At 37.9% G+C, this 24,076-nt stretch overlaps 1 protein-coding gene across 1 annotated transcript; it reads right to left on the minus strand.

Moving 5' to 3' along the window:
• Nucleotides 1-1,741: 1,741 nt before the first annotated feature.
• ppp4r1l (protein phosphatase 4, regulatory subunit 1-like) lies at nt 1,742-23,946 on the minus strand. Its single transcript, XM_066666450.1, has 21 exons — nt 23,849-23,946; nt 23,578-23,680; nt 20,380-20,424; nt 19,913-20,042; nt 18,112-18,218; nt 17,209-17,351; nt 16,931-17,077; nt 16,307-16,414; nt 15,293-15,358; nt 14,945-15,103; nt 14,682-14,806; nt 13,535-13,962; nt 12,302-12,507; nt 12,065-12,148; nt 9,720-9,905; nt 8,410-8,571; nt 7,436-7,536; nt 7,176-7,296; nt 6,735-6,869; nt 6,100-6,241; nt 1,742-5,194 (listed from the first exon to the last, which is right to left on the minus strand). The coding sequence occupies exons 2-21, from the start codon at nt 23,582-23,584 to the stop codon at nt 5,049-5,051; spliced, it is 2,748 nt and encodes a 915-aa protein (XP_066522547.1). The 5' UTR covers nt 23,585-23,680; nt 23,849-23,946; the 3' UTR covers nt 1,742-5,048.
• Between the last annotated feature and the right edge of the window lie 130 nt (nt 23,947-24,076).

The following is a 24,076-nucleotide window of genomic DNA, read 5'->3' on the forward strand; positions in this document are numbered from 1 at the left end:
TGTGTTCTGTAAATAAAGACGTTAATGCCTGCAACACACCCAAAAAACGTTAAGACAGATGAATTTTTACTACTGTATTACTTCATCTTTCCTTTTTAATCATTTTGGAAGTGAGGACATTAATTGTTAAAGTTTGCAAGTGGAATCTTTTCCCACTTTTGTCTTGATAAGACTTCAAAAGTCCATGGTCATCTTTGCCTGATTCTCCTCTGTATGGTGAGCAATAGAAGACATCTGGACTGCAGGCTAATTCCACATTGGTGTCCAGCATTGCCCTACATGGACAGGTATTTAACCAGCTTTCCTGAATCATTTCAGTAGATAATAAAAGACCACAATTCTTTGAAACTTTGCAAAAAAAAAAAAGTTTGAGCTATTTGACAGTTCTCTCATGACCTATTTTTACTTGCAGAGTTTTTGGTGAATGTTTTTGCTTCTGCCCCACTTTTTTTTGGAATGTGTTACAGCCATTAAATTCAGAATTTGTTCATATTTACAAAAGTCAAGTTATAGACTGAGAAATATGTCCCAATCTTTTTGTAAATGGTGTTGTATATTTAATTTAGGACTGGACCTTGACCACGTTTGAGGACCACTGATCCAGGCCAGCTGACCGCTTGCTTACCTGCCTACTGGAGTTGCAGGAGTTAATTTGCTTAGTGTAGTGTGATTGTAGCCATTTGCTGATGGCTTTTCTTAGCAGCTTGTTGTTCTGACTTCCCATGCGACTCTAATCCCTTTCAACCCAAAGGTCTTTTTTTTTTCTCAGTAGACTCCAAATAGATTACTTTCAACAGGCTTACGTAATGCACATGCACTGTTATTGACCCACACAACCTTAAACTTGCAGTTAACGATATTACATAAAAGTAATGTGATCGCAAACAATTTTAACTTACTACAGGGTGAGTCAAAAGTCGCAGGACACCCTTTTATTTTTTTATATGCTGCATGACCACCTTCCCACTGAAAAAAACCATGATCCAATATGGTGGTTTTCAAGATGGCAGTCATGTTCCGGACATAGCCTAAAAGATAGGCCCCCTTACCAATTACCTTCTGGGGTATGCAGATCAAAGTTTGTCCTGCAACTTTTGATTCACCCTGTACATTTGGCGGCAGCTGTTTTTTCCACAGCACACGTGTTTTTATTTCACTTAGCCCCAATAAATTCTGACCCAGCTGCACAAATGATTACATCAGTTTTCACTTTGTTGCTCCTAGTGTGAAAAAGTGCCTGAATTCTCAGTGAATTAACTTCTTTAATGTGACATACATTCTAAGAAAACACGATGGTTGGACAGGTAACATGGGCAGGGAATGACTTAATGACTCAGTGGCTCAATACGTAGTGTCACTCTCACACAACTGCAGGTTGTGGGTTTAAATCTTGCTGTGTCTGTGAGGAGTTTGGTGTGTTTGCCCTGTGTCTGTACAGGTTTCCACAGTTCTTTGGTTTCATGATTATTGGTGCAAAGAACCAAATACATATTTTCTGACTTTAAGGCAGTGAGTTGAATATGGAATTACTGTATTGATTGTAAACTAATGCATTTTTCTTGCTGATTGGTTTGAGAGAGTACATGTGATGTTATATCATTGTTCTTATTGATTTCCTCAACCTCAGATGTTTGTGTATGGCCTCACATCATGGTGCATTTAAAGGAAAGAAAAAGAAATCACTACACGGAGCAAAGATTACAAAAGATGGAAGAATTTCATATTTTAAAATCATTGCACAATGAATTTTACTTAATATAAACAAGATGGATAAAACAAATAATTTTTCTTAAAGCTAGACTTTAAGACATTTTAAGGCCTAAATTGATTTTTTTAAGACTTTTTAAGGATCTGGAGAGACCCTGAATATATACATACATATACATACAAATGTTAGCCCATCTGGTGAAAATATCAGTATCAAAAACATCTGAAAAAGTTTATCCTGGCTAATGATAGAATGTTGTTAGAACAAACAGTGAATCACAATTTGTGCTACAGTAGCTCTTCTGTGAGGTCAGACCAGACCGGCTAGCCTTGAGTATCCATAACCCTGTCACTGGTTGACCAGTTGTCCTTCCTTAGACCACATTTGGTAGGTATTAACCACTGCATACTGGGAACAGCCAATAAAAGCTACTATTTTGGAGCTGTTCTAATCAAATCATTATGATCTTCATAATTTGGCCCTTGTTGTTTTGGCCAAAATCACTAAGAACATTATGCTTGCCCACATTCCATGCTTCAAAAATTTACGGCCTAATGTATCCCACCCCTTGACAATTGCTATTGTAACGAGATAATCCATGTTATTCACTTCCTCTGTAAGTGGTTTAAACAGCTTTATCATATCTCAGAATATTAGTGGAGGATTACTTATTCAGACAGGGACATGTCTGTGCCTCACTAAAAGCAAGTTTCTGCACACTGAGTAAAATGAACAAAGAAGAATCTCAAACTTTACAGAATGTAGATAAGATTAATCATATGTACCCCAGTGTTAGCATGGTCCACAAGATGAAACATAACAATGGTAATATACACACACATACAAAGTGGAAATAATATATATTTAAAAAAAAAAAAAAAAAGACAAGTGACTTGGTATCTACTCCCAATTTAAATCCAGTGCTAAATCCCACAGACTGGCCGTAATTTCAATCAGAATAAAAATATTGAACTTAATAAGAGTCACATGCCTTAATTACATTCTAGGTTCCAAACACAAGAAGTCAGCTTAAAGTTATACAAAATATGATAATACAGAACTGTTGCATTGAACCGAGATGTTTAATACAACTCTGAAAAAAGGGTCATATTAAAATAGTTCAGTTCAGTTCAGTTCAGAAATAGTTCAGAGAAAAATCTGATTTACATTAGTTTTCCCCTCACACCAGATGCAGTCGATCGGCCAAGACGTTTGGAGTCATTATAGTTTTTCATTAGTTTAAAACAAAACCTGATATGCTAACATTGTCACCTAAATAGCTCAAATAAGTTTGGTAAATATCCACCACCCAATTTTCTATGATACCGCACACATGTTTTAGGTTGAACAGAGTAATCATTGTGTTTAAAAACACATTGACTTATAATGTTGGAAATAAAACCCCTATGTACCTGAAATCTATGTTTACCATTTTAGATAATGCATTCAACATATTCACAAACTATTTTGGGAGGTTTTCTTGCAAGCAAAATCACCTGAGTAAAGTAGCCACGGTGATTGCTTTTGGGTTTGGTTGTTGACAAGCGTTACTATGGAGCCTTAAGGCTTAAGAAAGGATGATTTGTGCTAAACAAATGCTGATGTAAGTCCCTGTGCAATGACACAATCATTCAATAAATAAGTAAAAATGATTCATTCTTCCGAAGTAGAGTGTTCCTGTTTTTTTTGTTTTCCATATATAAAAAAGCAAAACTTTACACAATGCATTCAATGACAAGTCCTCTAACTTATGACAGCTTTGTGAATACCAGTCCTGCTGTCAACTAGAATCTTTGTGCATAAGGTGAAGTCAGGTTTACTTTGAGCTCAGTGAGGTGTAATGTGTATTTAAGTGATGAATATAGTCTGTGAAAAGTTTTGGAAATGCATTATTACATAAAGTATTTGGTCTATTTGTGTGAATGTTGCCTTCCAGTGTTTGTTAGCAACATTAGCCTTGCCATTTTGTTTGCAAAGCAAAATTCTGACTCCAAACAAGTCTTGGCCATTTGACTGTGTTTAGGTTAATCAAAAATAATGTGAATTAGATTTTTCACTGACCTATTCCTTTAAGGAGAACCAAGCTTTTCTCATTCAGCTTAGAAAAGCTAAATGGTCGGTGTAACCGCAACAGCTACTGGCAAGTTTGCCTACAAGTGCAGTGCAATGAATTATTCAAAATGTTAAAATGATCCTGATTTAAAACCAACAAAGTGATTAAAATACCATTGTTTAGTAAATACTTGATTAAAGAGTTCACTCTTTTCTCCTTTCTTTGGACACAAGAATCAGTCTTCTGGTTACAGGGCATTTAGACTGCAAAACAACATAGAAATCCAGTCATCTTAAAAAAAAACCCTATTAATGCTTAACCAGGAGGTGATGCCTGAGCTCTTGCTGGTTTCAAAGCTACAGAAGATTTGCAGATTTTGTGACAGTATTTACGAACAGAGTGTAGTTCATTTTCATCTGGTCAACATGGTTTTCCCTCTTTCTCTAAAACTGCACTCAGTAACAAACACAAATAAGAGGATACCCATTATGATTTTACATTTGTACACAAAACAGTAGACACTACTAAAAGATGTCTGTCCATATTCCATATTTCCAAAACAATATTGCTACAAAAATGAGCAAGAGAAAAGGACATTGGCATTTTAAATCCTGAGTTGTAGTGGTATGAAAAAAAAGAAAAGAAAAGAAAAGATGTTTCCCCACAGCTACATGTGCAATTCTCTGTGGAACAAGTAAACAGGTGATTGGTAGATGCAGAAACTCTACATGAGTATCACCAAGGCTCAGCTTGATGCCAATTTCTGGCATTTGAGCTACAAAAAAAGAAAAAAAAAATCTGCTCTTTAGATCAGGTCCCCCCTGAGCTAGGTAGTACTCATCCTAAAGATGTAGTCGGCTTAAATAAGCTAAGAAAGTCTTTGTCTCATAAGAAATCCATGCAGAAGGTAACAAGACCGTCGCAAATATACAATTAATTTGGAGAGGCAGCTTGAAGCTTTGCACCAGTTTTCAGTTTTCTGTGGAGGAGAGAATTTTAAAAATGCAAAGTCACCATGGTTTCCAGGTCTGGCTTCTGTGCCCATACACTTTTGTGGGTCCACTGGGGTGTTGCTCTGAATATGCTGGTTTAGGGGATGGTCCACAAATGAGATTTTCTGTGTCTGTGTGTTTTCTTTTTTAAAATAGAAAAAAAATGAAAACAAATACAAACACCCACGTGCGCGCGCACACACACACACACACACACACACACACACAGAGGTCTGCTGGACTTGATCATGGTCCATGCTGGTGTTTATTTGGTGAATGCAGCGAGAAATAGACTCTACATCAGTGCTGCAGTGTCCAGGACATTCTGATTGGGGTCCAGGGTGGCAAAGAAACGCACATCTCTGTCTTTATCCATCCTCAGCTCAGAGAGAGTTTCCTCAAGCTCATCCGAGTAAGAACTGCCTGGCTCCTTAAAGTATGCTGAGGAGGGGGCGGGGGACACATTTATTAGCACTCCAAAATATATATATATAACAATGTCAACATCAAAAATTCATGCAATATCAACTCAACTTAGTGTCCTGTACTAAAGGACTGTAATGTTAAATTGTTTTGCAGTATTCTGACAATGAGGTAATGTTCACAATTAACTAACTTAAGGTGAATCCATTTTCACCCCTTATTTCTAACCCCCCGTTTTGCCTAAGAGTAGGGGTAGTCTCTTCATTAGGAAGGAGGGGTAGGGCCTAGTGGGAGGGTTATATACGCCTTGATACTGATTTTTCAGGGGCACACTTCAAACAAAGAGCTATGAAGGGCTAAGGAAGCCACAAATATTAGTATTTTCTATTTCAATTAATCATGATAAGCACTGCATTCACTTAATTTCATTGCATTATGTCCCTCTACTTCTTAACATGAATAAAACATTGCTAATATTTTGCTGATGTCTCAATTACCAGTTCTACCTTAAATGGCGAAGCAATTACGTCCTAGTGCCTGTGGCTTCTGCAAAGTTTAAGGTGGAGATGAACAACAAAGAAAACAGACCCCAGTAGTGTAGAAGGTAAAGTTCAGGTAGGTGTGGTTTGGGACACAGCAGTAATCAGCCAGCGCAATGAGTTCAAGGTGGAATGGAAAAGGCAAATAAGTAGCTGCTAAATAAGTAAGCACTGCAAATGTACCACTGCAGCATCTGCAATAGGTATGAACCAGCCTTAAGCCAATAAGCCAATCTCAAGGCTGCTGGCCACAACAGTCAAAGTCATACAATCTTCTATTTGTGCAATTTTCTTTTAACGTCCTTCTTAAGATATTCACAAAATAACAGCACAGCGGGAGAGTTTTATGTAGACAGCTCTTAATTGTGTGAGAGATTGCCTTACGTTTTTCCAACACGCTTTGGCGAAGTGCTTTGGCAACGAGCACGCGCACATTGGGGACAGGGTCAGAGGAAAGACTGAGCAGACAGGGAAGCAAATGCTGGGCAAACTGATCCATGGGCATACAGTCCTCCTCCACAATTGCCTGCACACACACCAGAAAAACAATGTGATATACAATGTGTATTAATGGATAACTTAATACACACAATAAGAAAATATATTAATCTATCTATCGATCCTCATTGTCCTTTTTATCAGCTCCAGTTACCATATAGGATCACTTTGCAGTCCTACAATTAAACACTGCAGTCCCTCTGTGTCTCTGCACATTTCTTTACACCATTTTCACCCTGCTCTTCAAATTGTTAGCACTCATACAGGACCACCACTAAAGAACAGGGTGGAAGGGGACAAACAAATTTGAAAACCAAAAGACTGAATTGAGACTGTAGAAACACAGTCTTTGGGCTTCCATAAAGTGTTATATTTTCTTAACAGTACAATTAACATTACCATATTCCTCATTTGTCACATGGCAGTAAATCCCCACCTGTGTAGTACGTACAGTAGAGTTGAATATTGTGGGTTTTTTTTTTTTTTACTTAGAAGAAACTCGTAAATAATTTTCAGCTCACCTGACATATAAAGGCAAACGCTTGTCGTCCAACCCATTTCGGACAGTGGCAGAATCTCACTACCAGCTCATTAATAAAGTTCAGACTGAGGTCATGAGCTCCACAGGAGTACAGCTTTTGCAAGATCACCACCACCTACAAACACACATTTTCCTCATTCAAACACTGTAATAAAATTATCTATCCCTTTTAACTGTCTTTAGACATACTGCACAGAGTCAACATTATTTGCTCAAACATAAACATAATTTATTGAAGTTTAATGGCTTACTGCATTATTAAGGAACTACACTAACACATGTACTTTAGATAAATTTGAGATTATGTTAAAATAGATTCCCCCAACATGTTCATTTTTTTGGAGGCTGTATATTTAACATCTTTAAACGTCTTTAAAATTCCATCTTGACCCAAAGTGTGACACATGGAGAGATGACTCACCAATTTGTAGGAAATCCACCGTACTTCTGAGACTTTGTCAGAGCAAAGGTTGAGTGCTATTTGTCTGAGGTAGTCATACACGTCATAATGGCTATACAGTTCAATAATCAGGATCAACTGCCTAGATAGAGGCAAGCAAAAAAAAAACACAAGGCCATAAAATTAACATGAATAACTGAGGGAAAATAGAACTAATTACCACAAAAATAAGCAAAGAGATATAAGTCAGCAAGGACTCAAATAACTGATATGTTGCATACTCAGCTAACTCATAGCGGAACCTCCAGTTTCGACTGTTGTCAGTCACCATGAACTCCTGCAGCTGATACAGATATTCCCTACGCTTTTCAGCATGTAGCAGCTGGAGAGACAAAGACAAATTGTCTATGGGTATACATTCATCACAGATGGAATTATTAGTTTGTGAGTTGTTTATAGTCCTAAACTACTTTATTATTTTGTTCATATATATTTGTGTTTAACAACAAGCAATCAACCAGCTACTTAAATAATAAACACAAACACCCCAACCAGATTCACATTTGTTGTGTTAATATAATAAAATAAAAACAAAATCAAAATCAGGATTCCTCTACTGTACTCAGTGTGATGTTCACATATTGTCGCTGTCCAATAAAAACATGTATCTCAAATAGCAACTTTACAGGAGAAAGAAAAGCCTTCATTTTCAATGGAAGTCAATAAAAATACTTTATTCCAAGTAGTTCTGGAGAATTTCTATTGGTCCATTCATCATGAATTTTTTTACAAAATTTGAAGTACAAATGATATAGTAAATTGGAAATTGACAAATGGAGTTACTTGTTTTTAAATCAGACAGCCATGATATACAAAATCTTTAGATATCTGCAAGATATTTATTCATTACTTAAGTAATCTATTAAAACAGAATATCTGAGTATACATTTATTTAAAATCACTAGATTTCTTTCTAAATATGTGACTTGTACATGTACAGTTGCTTTACATCATGCCAAGTCCTCAAAAAAAGTAGTTCTTAGTATCATTATGAAACCTATAACTATTAGTCATTGTTTTCTTAATCCCTTGTATTTTATTTGACCTGCTGGTGTAAATGCAGCAGGCAACTTAAAAAATTCCAGACATGTACCATTAGTGTGTCATTTGACTACTTAATTACCCTATTAAAATGCATACAAACACACAATATGGAATTTAACAAAATAGAAAAACTGCAACTTTAGAGTCTCACCTTGAGGAAATCGTACAGGTGCTTGAGAACTCCAATTCGCACCTCATCCAAGTCTTTGAGAAAACCATTAAAAATGGGCACCAGATCTGCAGCTGTGAGCTGATCTCCTAGAATCACTGCCAGCTCATGGATTGAGAACGCCAGCGTCCGACGCACTTTCCACTGTCAAAAGTTCAGTGTATTTTCAATGCCCCATCAAGGTAATGTTATGCATTTAAAGCCCCTGGGAACCCATTTTGAAATTGCTGAACATTTCACATAACACCCAAGTTTAGAATTATACAAAAAAAAAAAACAAAGTTTAAATAAAAAACACAAAACAGAAATATGATCAATCTCTCCTCAAATATGTCTAATATATACTAATGACCATGTGTGACTCACATGGAGAAAAAAAATGCTGTTTACGTTACCATGGCAACAAACAGCCTTGAGAACGGACAGTCACTGGGTTTTTACTATGAACTGCCGTTGTCATTTTACACAAGATAACATTACACAATAAAATGGATCAAAATAGGCAATAGAATTGGCATTATACAGACGTTCATATATGAACATATGGATGTCTTTTGTCTTTTATGTGTCTGTGGCCAGTGTGGCCGCTATCTTCCCTGTACTGCCGACCGAATGGGTCTGCCTTCCATGCCATTACTCTGCTCTGCGCGCCAGCCAATTGCGGCTGATATCTCTGGTGATACGCCATTAAACACGCCAACCAAATGTTGCTGCTATCTCTGCTGTACTCAGACTTAATTCATTCAGGCTCGTTCAGTACTATTTTGTGTTCTGTTTGCTCTGTTTATGTCTTTCACTCTCTCCAGCTAAGCTTTAGCTCACCAGTCTCTTCAACTCAGAGAGGAGGCATGGCTATGGTAGTCTGGTGATTGGTCAGGGTAATGGTGACATAAGCATTACCCACTTTTAGGACTGCCAACTCTACATTAAGAGGAAAGCAGTAATGGCCATTTTTGATGAGAGATTTATCATATTTCTTTTTTTTTTGTGTTTTTTTTGCTGAACATTTCACATAACACCTACAATTTACAAGTATACAAAAAAACCCCACAAAATTTCAAAATGGGTTCCCAGGGGCTTTAAGAGAGCAATAATTCATATTTTACTACAAATGTGTAGCAAACAGTGAGTGAGTAATTAATAGCATTGTAGGCATCATTGAGTCAGAAGAGTCAGTGTAATGGTTATTTTATAACATGAAAATGAAGAAAATAGCTGATAATTTATTTTACATGGTCTACAGACCTGAGAGTCATGTGGATATATTATACACTGTAAATAAACACACTCACCTGTACATCAGTTGCAAGGGTTTCATAGGTGTCCTTGAGGCAGTGCCAGTTCTGTCTGCCCAGTGTTAGGGCCACTCCTGGAAGGCTAAATGCACAATGCTTGGCTATTTCTGTGTCCACTGTCTGAGCCCGGGCTGGATCAGTCATGGACAAGTATTGATCTAACAACTGCTGAGGAATGACATCCTGCCAGTTTGAAGGAGAGCGGGAAATAAATGTAGCGTGACATTGATATATAAGTCTGACAAACCAAATGCAAGTGTAGTGTATTTTTATATATTTATTTGTATTGTATTTAATATATAACATACAAATAAATTGTAACTAAAATAGTATTTCTCTCTTTTTTAGCATATTTTTGTTTTTAAATCACGTTATAAGCATATACACAACATCAGAAAAAGCTGCCACACTATGGAACCTAGTTTTGTACAAAAGCAATACCCAGTCTTTGTGTTTGTTTGACAAAATGGAAGTCCTTTGCCCATCTTTGCTGCACAATGCTCCTCAAAGGAATATTGGAAGAGATTTGCATATTTCGCTCTCTACAGTGCATAATATCTTTAAACCATTTAAGTCATCTCAAACCACTGTAACTTCTTCTACCTCCTTCTGGGCTATCCCCAGGCATTCCCAGGACAGCCAAGAGATATGTTCCCTCCAGCAAGTCCTAGGCGTACCCCTGTGTCTCCTCCCTATTGGTTATACTTCCAGTGGGAGGCATCCAGGGGCATCTTCATTGGATGCCTGAACTACCTCAAATGATTCCCCTCAGTGGGAAGGAGCAGTGGCTCAACTCTGAACTCCCCCTGAATTGCTGAGCTCCTCACAGGGACTATGCCAACAAACTGCAGGAGAAAACTCATTTTGGCCAGTTGTATCTGTGATCTCGTCCTTTCAGTTATTATCCAAAGTTCTTGACCATAGGTGAGGGCAAAGATGTAGACTGACTGGGAAACGGAGAGCTTTTCTTTATGGCTCAGTTCTCTCTTTACAACTCAGGTCTGGTACAGTGGCTACAATGCAGCCGCCACACCTAACCTATGGACAATCTTATGATCCCTCTCAAAACCCTGAGATAGTCGAACTCTAACACTTGAGGTTGGTTTCCACCCCCTATCTGAAGGGAGGATGCCATCTTTTTTAGGAGATGGCCATGGCCTTACGCTTGGAGGTGCTGATCCACATACTCAGCTGCAAACTGCTCAAGTGCATGCTGGAGGCAAATAGCAAAAATGACACTTCACGAGACAACTGACAAAAGCCCCCCTGTCCCAGACTAGGCCTTGCCATACTGTCTATGAAAAACAGAAACAGGAGTGGAGAAAAGACACAGCTCTGATGGAGTCAAACACCCACACTGACCAAGTGTGACATACTGCAGAGAATGTGAAAACAAAGCACACTCAAATTTCAAGACAAAAGAGATCACTTTACGCCACATACTCCCAGAGCACCCCCACTGAATATGTTGGAGTCATGCGCCTTCTCCAGACCTACAAAATGTGTAGAATGGAGTAGCAAACTCCCATGCTCCTTCAATTATCTGCAATAGAGCAAAAAGTTGATCCATTCCACAGCCAGAGCAAAATCCTCACTGTTCCTTTGTCTATCGGGTGGATTATCCTATCCAGAGCTTTGGATAGCATATACTTTCTCTGGGAAGTGTCATGCCCCGATAAGTGGCACACAATTGTTTTCCAAAACCTCTGAGGCCACCCAAGAGTCATTCTCCATAGCCTGTCCAAAATCCTCCTATGCTCTAGATTTAGCTTCAGCAGCTGCCAAAGCCACAGCCTTTTTGACTTGCCAGTACCCATCAGCTGAATTAGGAGTTCCCTGATGCAGCCAAGCTTGAAAAACCTCCTTCTTCCCCTTTAGAGCTGGTTATGGAATGCTGCTATAGTAGGCAGCAACAAGTTTTTGACCATAGCTTTGTGCAGCCGCTTCAACAATGGAGGTCTTAAACAGGGTCCATTTAGACTCCATGTGTTCTACCTCCTCCAGAACATGTGAAAATTCTCTTGAACATGGGAGTTAAAGTCAATCTGGACAAAGTCCTCTGCCAGCTTCCCCCAGCAAACCCTAACTATACACTTGGGCCTACCGGGTCTATGTTTTCCCTGACATCTGATCCAACTCATCACCAGCTGGTGATGAGTTGATAGCTCAGCCCCACTTTTTACCTTAACTTTGTGCAAAACACAAAACCTCAGGTCAGAAGACACAACCACCAAGTCGAATGCTGACCTTGAGCCCAAGGTGCTCTGGTATCAAGAACACTTATGAGGACCCTCGTGTTTGAACAAAGTTTTTGTTATGGATAAACCATAGCCATCATTTACCTGGACTTTTGTCTTCTCCTCCTCACATGTTTCATTTTTGTCAGGGTCCTTAACTTCTTCAATGTTCACCATCAGCCTAGACTCCTGTGCAGACAAGCAAAAATCAATATAAGCTAATACTCAACCTTGTTTTGAAGGCTGTAACATGTACAGGGCCAAGGGAAACTGTAATATAATCTTCGACACTGAACAATAACAGAACTGTGTAAAACAATCCATTGCAGCTCTTCCCCTTACCACACAGCTTGGTCCAGTCTCCTCTTTAAGCACTGGTGAGGTAGATGGAGAGGTTAAGAGGTGCTTATCCATGTCTGTTTGCTGTTCTGTGGTGCTGGGATTCACAGTGCTCCCACCTTCTGACACTGAGACATCTTGATCCACATCATCTGTGTGAACCTCTAACTGAACAGCCTTGAGTGCAGCTGACAAGACCTGCACTTGAGCTGAGAAGCAAAATAACAACAATAACTCAATGCTACTATTTATAAACATAAACAATCTATAATCTGACATGTTCACAAACAAGTACAGACCAATCCACTGGTGGCACTACAGGAATAATAATATATTAGTAGTCCATTATAAAACAAACATATTTATTGGCGCTGAAACAATTTTCAATTTACTTTAAAAATAGAAAAGCATCAGATTTTGAGATTTAAATGAATGAAGCAGAGCAACAAATTGGACATTTTTAAAAGGGTATGGCGAGGCTGGGTGGGTTTTGTGTGTCATAATTGTTGGCATTATTTCATATTAATTTGTGTGGCCTCCCTTGCAAAGAAAACAAAATATTCTCCTATCGAGCTTAATGAGACTGAAGAACACATGGCAAGTGATCTGATGCATTCCCCCAAAGAAAATCTCTCAGGTTCCTTCAAATGCTTGTAGAGTATTCTCTTCTACTCATCCCACACTCTCTTTTCTTTGGGGGTTCTTTGGGGTCAAAGGATTGGAATGGCATGGCAAAACCTTGTTTTAGAGAACACCTTTCTTGCCTGTGGTCTATTCACACTCAGTTACACACCCACAAGCACAAACACATAAATTCTTTCATCAGCTGTAGCCGCTTATCCAGTTCAGGGTCACGGTGGGTCCAGAGCCTACCTGGAATCACTGGGCACAAGGAGGGGACACACCCTGGAGGGGGTGCCAGTTCTTTACAGGGCGACACACATTCACACATTCTCTCACACCTATGGATACTTTTGAGTCACCAATCCACCTACCAACATGTTTTTTGGACTGTGGGAGCAAACCGGAGCACCCGGGGGAAACCCATGGGGACACGGAGAGAACACACCAAACTCCTCACAGACAGTCACCCGGAGCAGGATCGGATCCCACAACCCCAGTATCCTGGAGCTGTATGACTGCGACACTACCTGCTCCGCCACCGTGCCGCCCAGCACAAACACATACAACCTTAATATATGATCATTACAAATCATCTTTAATATTTTAAATCACCTTGTACATCGGGGTCATCCAGATGAGGCTGCAGGCAATCTAGAACTTTCTGAATCTGGGAGCTTGTGGCTGGTCCCTCAGAGTCTAAATCTGGAACTGCTTCTTTCTCCTTTACCATTTCCTGTCCTTGCTCCTCCTCTTTTCCCCCTCCCTGTAGTAGTTCCAAGTCCTGGCTGATGTCAGGGAGTAGTGGTCTCCAGTAGTGGAAGGAGTTATAGATGTCACCTGTCTGTGGGTCCAGGTTGGGAGTTAATCTCTCAGAGTGTCTCAGATCACAATCAACTGTCTCTGTCTTGACTGAAGATGGAAGCGAGGAACTGACTTTGTCCTGTGTAGCTTGAGCTGGTAAACCGATAGTGTTTGAGCATTGGTTTGACTTGCCAGGGCTGTCACATGATGCAGCACGACAGCCTCCTTTGTACTCATTGCTGTAGAGACAAAAATCACAATCAGAAACCTTTCTTTCCAAGGGCAATATGCATAAGACGGTGCATATGACACTTTCCTTGATGCAGCTTTCCTTAGAATCACACAGGTTATATAATTTTTTTCAATAGGACTGCTACTGATGTGAAATGTTCAATTCCAGTCACATGCTTAAATGCTCAGCTTAGCTGAATGAATGACAGAAAGTAACCACATGCTTAATTACACCAAAATGTTTCAATTATAAATGCTCTGACTAGATTTTGTTCCAATGAGCTCATGCTATCTGAACATGATATTTTGACTAATAAATACAATTAAACAAATATAATTTTATTCCTTAAATAACTACCATGTGTAAACACTTACAATGATACACTAGGCTCTTAAATGTAACCACATGTAGAAAATACTTCACTGTAAAACACTGTAAAAGTATCATAGCTATCATTATTATTTTGATTATATTTATTCAACAGCGCACACCCCCAAAAAAAACCCAACAACAAGCAACACAAACACTAGAATAAATTCACAGGAAAACTTTGCATGTGTGGTCAATTGTCAATAAATAAGGGCTTTTTAGATGAATCAATCAATCTGTATTTTATTGACCTGCTCTTAAATCACAATCTTGTTTAGAATATAATGTAAAAACCTTTTCCTGATCATTAACATTAGGATAATTTATGTTTATTCTTTTGCCTTGCACTATTTATACCTGTCTGAGTGCAGTTTTGGGATTTCGTGCAGTGTTCCATCTTCACGGCAGTGGACTGCAACACTGGAGGGATTCGCAAACGTGGAGATAAAACGACCGAGAGACTGGAATGCAGCCTGGCGGACCTGAACACAGCAGAGAAAAGCTGTGAGGCTATAAACAGTCAAAGGATCTAATAATGGAACAAAGTTTATCAGTTACTAGACAATATGTTCTCCTTATCTCATTTTTGTGCATTCAATCATGTATTGCCTCACACATACCCAGCGGGACTGGTCACTGATGAGATTGATGAACAGAGGGGACAGCTGAGTGCGACGCACCTCTGGAGATGTACAGTTGGAAACGACCATGAAACATTCAGCACAGGCTTTACGAATGCCCCATAGACTGTCTGAACACAGGTCAAAAAACTTCGGCATCTGGGACCACAATCAAAAGTTCAGGGAAAACAGTGATCAGAGAGAGAAACACCGAGGTTCGTAGATAATAGGTTTTATACAAAAATAAAATCAGGGTTCCTGTGTCAAACAGTTACAAACTATATTTCTGATACATTATGTAATAACAGATCTAAATAAATTACCAGTAAGTAAATTTTCTGTCCTTACCAATATTTTCTCTGTGGCTTCTTGGCCAACAATGGAACAGAACTCGCCAAAATTGGCTGCACAAACCTAGTTGGAATAAAGTTGGTGGATAAGTATGTGCCAAAGTTTATAATTTAAGCTTACTTGTCAATCTTGGCCAAACATACATAAGTTATCATACATAACATATCAACATATACAAACATACATAAGATATCAGCATTATTCACTGAGAACAAATACTTAAGACTTATACTTACTTATAAATACTTACTTTCATTCAGTAACAAGAAAACCACAGTTCTTAACAGTGGATAGGCAACACAATGCTAATTATAAATTATCCAAATTAAAACAAATAATTAACTATATATATTTTTGCATTGTACAGGATTTTTGGGGTTCACTTAAAAAAAACTATTTTTTAAAAATACATCTAAGCTATTATTCACTATCAACAAATTGCAGACACAGCTTGTAACTATTAAATTCTTGTACATCCATTGCTGTCTAGCATTCAGAACACTTTATAGTAGTGACCCTAAGGTCCCATTCCCAATGCCAAGTATCAGTTAAAGAGGCATAAAGCCCCCAATATTAGGTTGTGGCACAGTGAAACTGCATTCTCTGGAGTGATGAGGAGAGAAGCATTTGTGATCCAGTACTAATCATCTAACATCAATAAGTTTCTGATGTGCTTGTGGCTGAATGCCACCAGCTCCTCACAGAAATGTTCCAACAAACCGCACAAAACATTCCCAGAAGAGTAGAGGCTTGGTTGAGTAAGGAGTTCCTATTTTTATAATTAATTTTAGTAGAAAGCAAACAGGTTAGAGACTGAGGATGAATGATGGCTGAGAACAATTTGAAATTAAATTTAACCGAATGGTGAAGATTATAGTGGAAGGATTGAAATGTATGCTGTGTCACAAAACAGAGCTTCAGATGCAACAGCTCTTACTGGTTTAACAAACATGCTGCACGGATGCTATTTATTATCATGAAAAATGAATCTTAAGTTCAAAACATAAGTACCTTGCGGACTTGAAAGAGCCTGGCATCACTGCAGAGCTCACAGAAGCGTAATAACAGCAGGTGCTCCACTGTGTCCTTACTTAGCATAGTTACCAGCTTACACATGACCTGGTATTGAAATGGAAAGAAAAAAACCCTATATATTAGAACCTAACAAATATATATTTATAGAGCAGTGTATTGGCCTACAGTAATCAAAAGTAACTTATGCAACCAAAGTTTGATCGTGCCAGTGTGCAGTGCATTATTTCTTTCAATATAACACTTTTCAGTACAATGAAAATCTGGACTATAACTATATGCAAAAATAAGAAAATATCTTCTACAGAGAACACATATACATCTTTTAACATTGACTGTTTATTTAATATTAAATATTATATAACATACTAGAAATTAAGGCTTTTGCACAATTATAGCCCATTTCAACTGTAATTATTTTACTGTAATTATTTAGCACCTTCCCAAAATAAATAAATAAATAAATACGTTTATTAAACGTGGAATTCAAACATTTGCATTTGATTGCATATCTACAGACTACCATTTTCTCAGGCCTTTTAAAACAATTATTAAACACAACTGAAATGTATATTTGCTCTGATAACGTAATATCACTCTTACCGCCACAGCCTCAATCTTATAGTCATCATCACTCCTTGGTTCAGTGAGCTCCAAAAGTACAGGGCAAACTTTCCCCTCCATGTCAGTTTTAGAAACAAGATCCTGTTCCAGCAGCACCAGCAGAGCTGCCTGGCTTGTCTTTCGCACCTAGAACAAGATTATCATGACTGAAACTCCTCTTAACCAAAATATACTGACATTTCTGATGTGTAGAAATGTAGCACCAAGAAATGATTGATTTTATTGCATAACAGGAAACAATTCTAGAAAATACATACCTGATTATTAGGGTCAGTGAGATAGCGTACAACAATGGGCACCAAGTATCGTGAGAAAGCTGCTGGGAAGTTAGGTCGATTTTCATGAAGGAACATGGCAATGTTTGGTACCTGTTCCATTAGCTCAGCTCGTACCGTTGGCTCTGAAACACGCAACACACAAACATTTTCCAACATTTCCATTTCCACGCCATCTGGGAGAGTATTAATTTCAAAAGTGCCGTTTCTGCAGTGCTGGGCCTGGAGTAACAATGACTGAGGCTCAATTCTCCTTATTGTAAGTCAGTGCCCCTTTAGAACCAAAACAGAGGAGGTATTATTTGAGTGCAGTATCATTCTTAGCACTGTAGTGACATTGGGATTTTCGAGTAGATCAGAATTTATCAAACATTGTGTCCACTCGCTGGCCACTCTAATAGACACACCTACCATAGTCACAGGGCATTCTCCATCCAGCAGTGACACTTAAATGCGTGGAAAAACTCCAGGAGCATTGCTGTCTGATCCACTCCTACCAGTGTAACAAACACTAACATGGCCCACCATTTTATGTTAGTACTGCTGAGAATAATTTCTCACTCAAATAATACCTTAACTGTCATGGTCCAGTGGTGGTTCTGACCAGAAAAACTGTGCCAAAGGGGGTTAACAATGTGTACAGAGGAACAGTTGGTCTACAGTGTGTAAATGCAGAACTAAAAGGTACCACTAATGGAAAGTGGATCTGTCAAAATGAACAATGACTGTACAAACAAGAAGGTCATTTGAATGTTTTAGCTCATCTGTGAATTCTGAACTTTAACATTACAGAAACACTAGCTACCTTGTTAGTCTTTTCACTGTAATTTGAGTATGAGTACTCAGAGTAAAAAAAGTTTAGAATTACAAACGCTTAACACATACCTGCATCTTCAGACATTCTAGCAACTGTCTCCATGACACTGATGAAGTCATTCTCATTGTCGCTGAACTCTCGTAGAACATCTAATAACCCACGTGCAACGATTTGTCTAAAAAAAACAATAAAAGTATGTTTTGAGGTCTCTCGTTTTACATCATAAGTAAGAGAGAGCATTCCATTCATTTGCTTTTATTGGTTAAGTGTTTACACAGCTGTGCTGTGAGTATAAATTCTAGGTTGTTGGGCTTTTGTCTGCCTAAAGAGTCAACAGTCATGAACATTAATCTAGTGAGGCAGAAAGTGTGCTACCGAGTACCAAAATTCCAAACCATAATATATTTCTTATAATATCATCAACATATAGGCTTTATGTGCATATGTGGCTAATACACACTATATGAGCATATGTTAAAAACATTTTTACACTATGGAAATTATGTGAAACATTTCTTTCTGAAAAAAATTATATCTTCACTGAGGTCCTTTAAGCAAAAAAAAGGGCACTGCCAATTTCTTGCAGCTTAGAATTATTATCAGAATTATTCCATGTGACTTAAAATTAGAGCATGTAACTTTTACAGAAGTGAATTAAAATTTAAATGATGTTAGGATGGATATATCTTAAGGTGTCTTGCTCATTCAATCATACTAGTGAGTATCGTGTGGCTACCTGGGCTGAAAACTCATACCCTAGTGCTCCATATAGTATACAGTAGTACTGCTCACTATATTACAGTCTAAAACCTAAAATCTACAGATGTGCTCTGAGGAGGGGAGGAGGAAAAAAAAGAAACAACTTACTTAAAAGTACTTATTGCTTATTTCCAAATCCATATTGCCTCAGCAGCGATAATATGTTAAATCTGACATTAGCATATGAAAAAAAAATCCTCAATCATTATTTATTTTTGTGCTGTTTTTTTAAATTGCGGCCCACTGAACATGTAGTATGACAATAAAGATTTCCTGTTCCTTCAGTTTTAAATAGCCTGTTAAATCTGACACTAGCATGTAAAAATAGATCTAAATAACTAACATAGTTTTGGAGTAAATGTAATTTTACTATACATTTTTTTTTCCTGGATCATCTTTTGTTCTGAATGTGTCTCATAACAAAATTGAAAAATGTACTTGTTATATTTCCTGGATTCCTGTTTCCTCAATACATTTTCATCTCATTTAAAAGACAAATTTCACAAAGAAAAATTTGTACAGTAAAATTACATGCAATTCAGGAATAAATTTTTTACTTTTTAAAATTGAGAAAGCAAGACTCTAGGAAATAAACTTTAGTTTTTTTTTAATTCTCAGAGTTAAAAATGGTACTGGGCAGTTAATGATAATTAAGGATTTTGGTAGACAGATCATTCTATCATTTTTTCATGGCCCTGTAGCTTTTCATGTGTTTTTTACTGTAGGTATTTGGCAGGGGAAAAAAACAAAATCCAGAAATAAAATTTTAAATATCCTATTAGTTTTAAATAACAAAGTGTTTAAGCAAGTTTCACTGTATATTTGGGGAAAAAATTGGGTGAACAGGGTATGATTCTCTAGCGTTTTTACAGTAGGAATTTGTAGTAGAGGATTTTAAACACAAACTCCTGCAAAATGTCTACATGGTGATATATCCCTCTGCGAAGCTCTATATGAGAGGGCAAATCACTTTCGCAAGAACACAAAACTACAATTACAAAACATAAATATTTTTATTTTTCCCTGCATCCACATAGATGTTTCATACAGCTAAATAGTGCCACCCCTAGAGGTCTGAATGCTCAAAAATAAATCATTACTGTTGCTCACCTGTTGAAGACATTCTCACTGAAGGCATATTTCTCTAGGCGTCCCAGAGGAGTCAAGTTATCTTGCCCTGCGTCCAGGAATGCTGTGATCCGTATGCCATCACATTCTGAACCATAATCATCAAATCCGACTGGAAATAAAATAGACAATAAAGTTTGTGGAACAAGGGCCACTTCTTGACTAAATTTTAGAGGTACTAATGAAACCCTAACTCTAGTCCTGATGTCCCGCTGCTCACTTTTCCTTGATTTACCACATGAATATATTTCTTATTCATTTATCATTTCTTTTTTTCCAAAGCAACTTATAATAATACATTTTACCACTTTGCAAAATAAATTTCTTCAAGCCTGCATACTCAAAAATTATCCACTCCAGTATGGCTGCCACTGAATTCCCTTTCAATTTCAATAAATCCCTCACATTCCGATAAATAACCACAAACATACAGAAGTATGAATACTCACAGTCATCTAGATCATCATGACCATCTTCAAAATATAAAGATAGACCTGTAAAGATTAAACAATGTTTAATACTTCATGAGGAGCATTTTTATTCATGGGACAGTGTGAATACCACACTGCACAAATAAAAGGTAGACACTGGCTACAACAGCCTTTATTCATAAGTTTATTAGCAGTGTACAGCATTCTGGATATCTGCCAAACGTCATACATCTTTAACTGTCTAGCCTACTGATACTGTAATCATGTTAATTTCTATTGAATTAAAATATAAAGATCAGATCCTCATTTCTTTAACTGCTTAAGGGACTTGCACCAAAACCTTTTTATGCTTCAGTGAAAAACCTGAAATATGGCTTTTCTGATTTTTACAGCATCAGATGAAGGTAAATATCACAATCACCAATTGTATGTAAACCGTTAAGAAGGTTGATAAAGACTGAACCTTTCTGAATACTTTAGCATTTGCTAAATATGATCAAAGGTCATGGAAAATGTATTTGGAAGCTTGCCAGTGGTTTTTCATCATGTCATGGATAGGGAGCACCTGGAATTTGAAAAATATTATGGGAAGATTATCAGTGGATCTTCCACAGAGACAAAGACCCTACAGATTCAAGATGGCCCAGACCACAAAAACGAGTTGTTACAAAGGCCATAAAATCCCAGCCTACACCACATTCCAGCTTTAAAAACCTGTGAGAAGAACCAAATAGAGATAGACGAGAACAATCTTAGAGATGCCTAAAAATTCACTGTGACAAAATGTTTGTGGACACACAAGATTTTGGTTGTGCTGTGCTCATAAAGATTATCAATAGGAAGTTTGTACCCAGATACACTGTCTCAGATAGTTTTAGATGTTGGAATATTTTTTGGGAGGATTTACTGGATTCAGCTACAAGAACATTAGTGGATTCAGGCCCAGATGTTGGATGATAAGCTTTCGATCCCTAAGCCACCCCACAAGCCAACTCTTGGCACTAAGTATGGTGGACTTAGGCTCATGTTCATTTTGTTCCCCAATTCACCCTTATTGCTTCATGGTTTCTTAGAGATTACACAAACTGTGCATGAAATATTGAACACCTACATCTACAATAGGTAAGAAGTTGAATCCAATTTTATCTGGTCTCTACAAACGTTTTTATGTGTGTGGTGCATGCTATTTCAAGAACAGGTACCAAATTCGTAGTTGTACATTCTCTGTGCCAGAGAAAACCTGTCTGAAAAAAAAACATGTTCTGGGAATTCAAATTATAAGCCACTTTACTGTAGATTAAGGGTTTACTGGGTATAGTCAATGTGGAATGTTGTGGTGAACTCGATGTTTGTAACAGCAGACCAGGTAAACATAACATAAATATAACACAACAAGCCTCTTCCTTTTGCTAAATTAACCATTTATTCAGTGCTACCTGTTTACACTTTTGAATGTACAAACTATCAAACTGCCTTCAGTACAGATATTTTTTAGACTGTAGAGTGTTTGTTAAATAAAAACATTGTTGTATTTTCACCTACTTTGCCACCAAAGGTCACTCATACTAAATCTCATCCAGTACACCTTTATAGGCAGTGTTCTAAAAACACTTTTTAAAAGAATTCTGAGGACGCTCCGTGCTTCAAACCTGTTTGAGGTTTTTATCTGACAACAAAAATTCCTCCAAATGTTGAAAAGCACAAACCGAGATGAGGATATTTATCTTTTCCTGCTCCATAGGTGAGTAATAATGAGTTATTTTTGCTGTCGATGGAACAGAAAAATTTCAAGAAACACTAACTGAATGAAAGTAAACACACCGAAAGTTCTACAAAACTAAACAACTCGAGTAACAAATGAGTTTCTGTGGTAGTTTAAACAGTGAATACCATCTTAGACAATTTAAACTTTAGCCATGTACAAACAGTTGTTTTTTTCCTCATAAATTCAGATCCACCTTAAAAGACGCTGTACTCCTGAATGTAAACAAACCAGAGAGAACAGCATTTCCCCACAAACGTAGATGTTCCTTTTAAACGTGCAATCAATGATTTATGAAACCTGACACCTCGTTGCCTGTGTGTATCATTCATTCATTCATTCATTATCTGTAACCAATTGTCCAGTTCAGGTTCACGGTGGGTCCGGGGCCTACCTGGAATCACTGAGCGCAAGGAAGGAACACACCCTGGAGGGGGTTCCAGACCTTCGCAGTGTGATACACACACTCACATTCACTCACACCTATGGACACTTTTGAATCGCCAATCCACCTGCCAACCTATGGTTTTGGACCGGAGCAGGACCCTGGAGCTGTGGAACTGTGACACTACATGCTGCACCACCGTGCAGTGATTCTGCCATGAACCTATTTTAAATATGGCTGACTCCATGCAAGGGGCCAAGTCTATGTATCAGAAACTGGTTCAACCAGGGACTGCAAAGCAATTTGATTCTTCTTCTATCCTCATGTGAGATACACTTCATAAATAAATATTTACAAAAAAATATTTCTTTTAAAAACATTGTTTGCTACTTTATTATAATAAGGAGGCTAAAAACATCAAATAATAACACACATTTTCAGTGCTTTGAGTTTGATTATCTTTCCTATTTACAAAGACCACGGAAAGCATTTTACACACACACACACACACACACACACACAAATACTAATTTTATACACACTCACACACACATATACACTCAGCAGCCGTTCGCCATTCACTAAACAAACAAAACAAACAAACAAACTACATTTATGATTTCACATTAACTCTACAGCATTGACAGGACATATACGTCTATTCCAAATGACACAATATTAACGTTAACTACGAGCTAACGTTAGCTGCCGTTGTGCTGTTATCCTGAAACGACACAGGCCGGGTTTAGCTCACGTTAAGCACATAGATCATCAATAATAGGAACATTACGTATAAGACTTAATGTGGATGAACACGAGAGAAATTTCAAAGCCCATTTTATAGAGAAGGATGTAGAGATAATCAATTCAGAACTACGCTGTCTCCCACTGACCTTAACTACCGTGTTGGCTTCTGCTAATCCGCCCAAAACACAATAACCTTATGACAATTCGCCCACTTTATGTGATAAATGAGTGTGGTACGTATCACATGTCGATTTTCGGTGACAGCAAAAGACATTGAAAATAACCTGTAAAGTTAGAAATGAAAAGAAATGTTTCTAGTTACCTGCCATTTTACTGTTCACGGCGGAGCTGTCACTAAAGCCTGTATCTGGACACTTCCTATTTCCCTTGTTTCTCTTTCACCATCAACAAGACTCCGCTCCGCGCTAGAGGGCGCCCCACAGAAAGACCTTGGTCAATGGGCGTAAATTGAACTAAACGGCTAAAAACTAAACCACACACATGCAACATTCATGAATACATTTAATACACTTAAAAGTCAGAAAAGGCCTACAAAGGTTCATCCACGGCAGACCGATATTCCTGCTACTCACTGACTGACTGTCGAGATAAGGCATCCACTGATGTTAAGTCGACATGAGACGCTCTTAGTATGTCTTACAAGTGATGTGTACGACACTTGAGAATGTTTTTTGTCCTTTGTAAATGAAAACTGTTCATTAATTGATATTACAGATGAAACATATACCAAACGGCGTGCCTATATATATGGACTCTCTCTCAGGCGCGCCGTCTAGTGTCAGAAAAGAGAAAGTAGAAGG

This window comes from Hoplias malabaricus, chromosome 3, assembly GCF_029633855.1.
Source record: "Hoplias malabaricus isolate fHopMal1 chromosome 3, fHopMal1.hap1, whole genome shotgun sequence".
In the NCBI taxonomy this organism is placed as follows: domain Eukaryota; kingdom Metazoa; phylum Chordata; class Actinopteri; order Characiformes; family Erythrinidae; genus Hoplias; species Hoplias malabaricus.

Coding starts and splice junctions, on each gene's coding strand:
- ppp4r1l (XM_066666450.1), bottom strand. Junction 18,219..19,912: donor AGTGAGAATGTCTTCAACAG/GTGAGCAACAGT, acceptor TGTTTTTTTTAG/ACAAATCGTTGCACGTGGGT. Junction 9,906..12,064: donor AGGAGAAGACAAAAGTCCAG/GTAAATGATGGC, acceptor TCAAACTGGCAG/GATGTCATTCCTCAGCAGTT.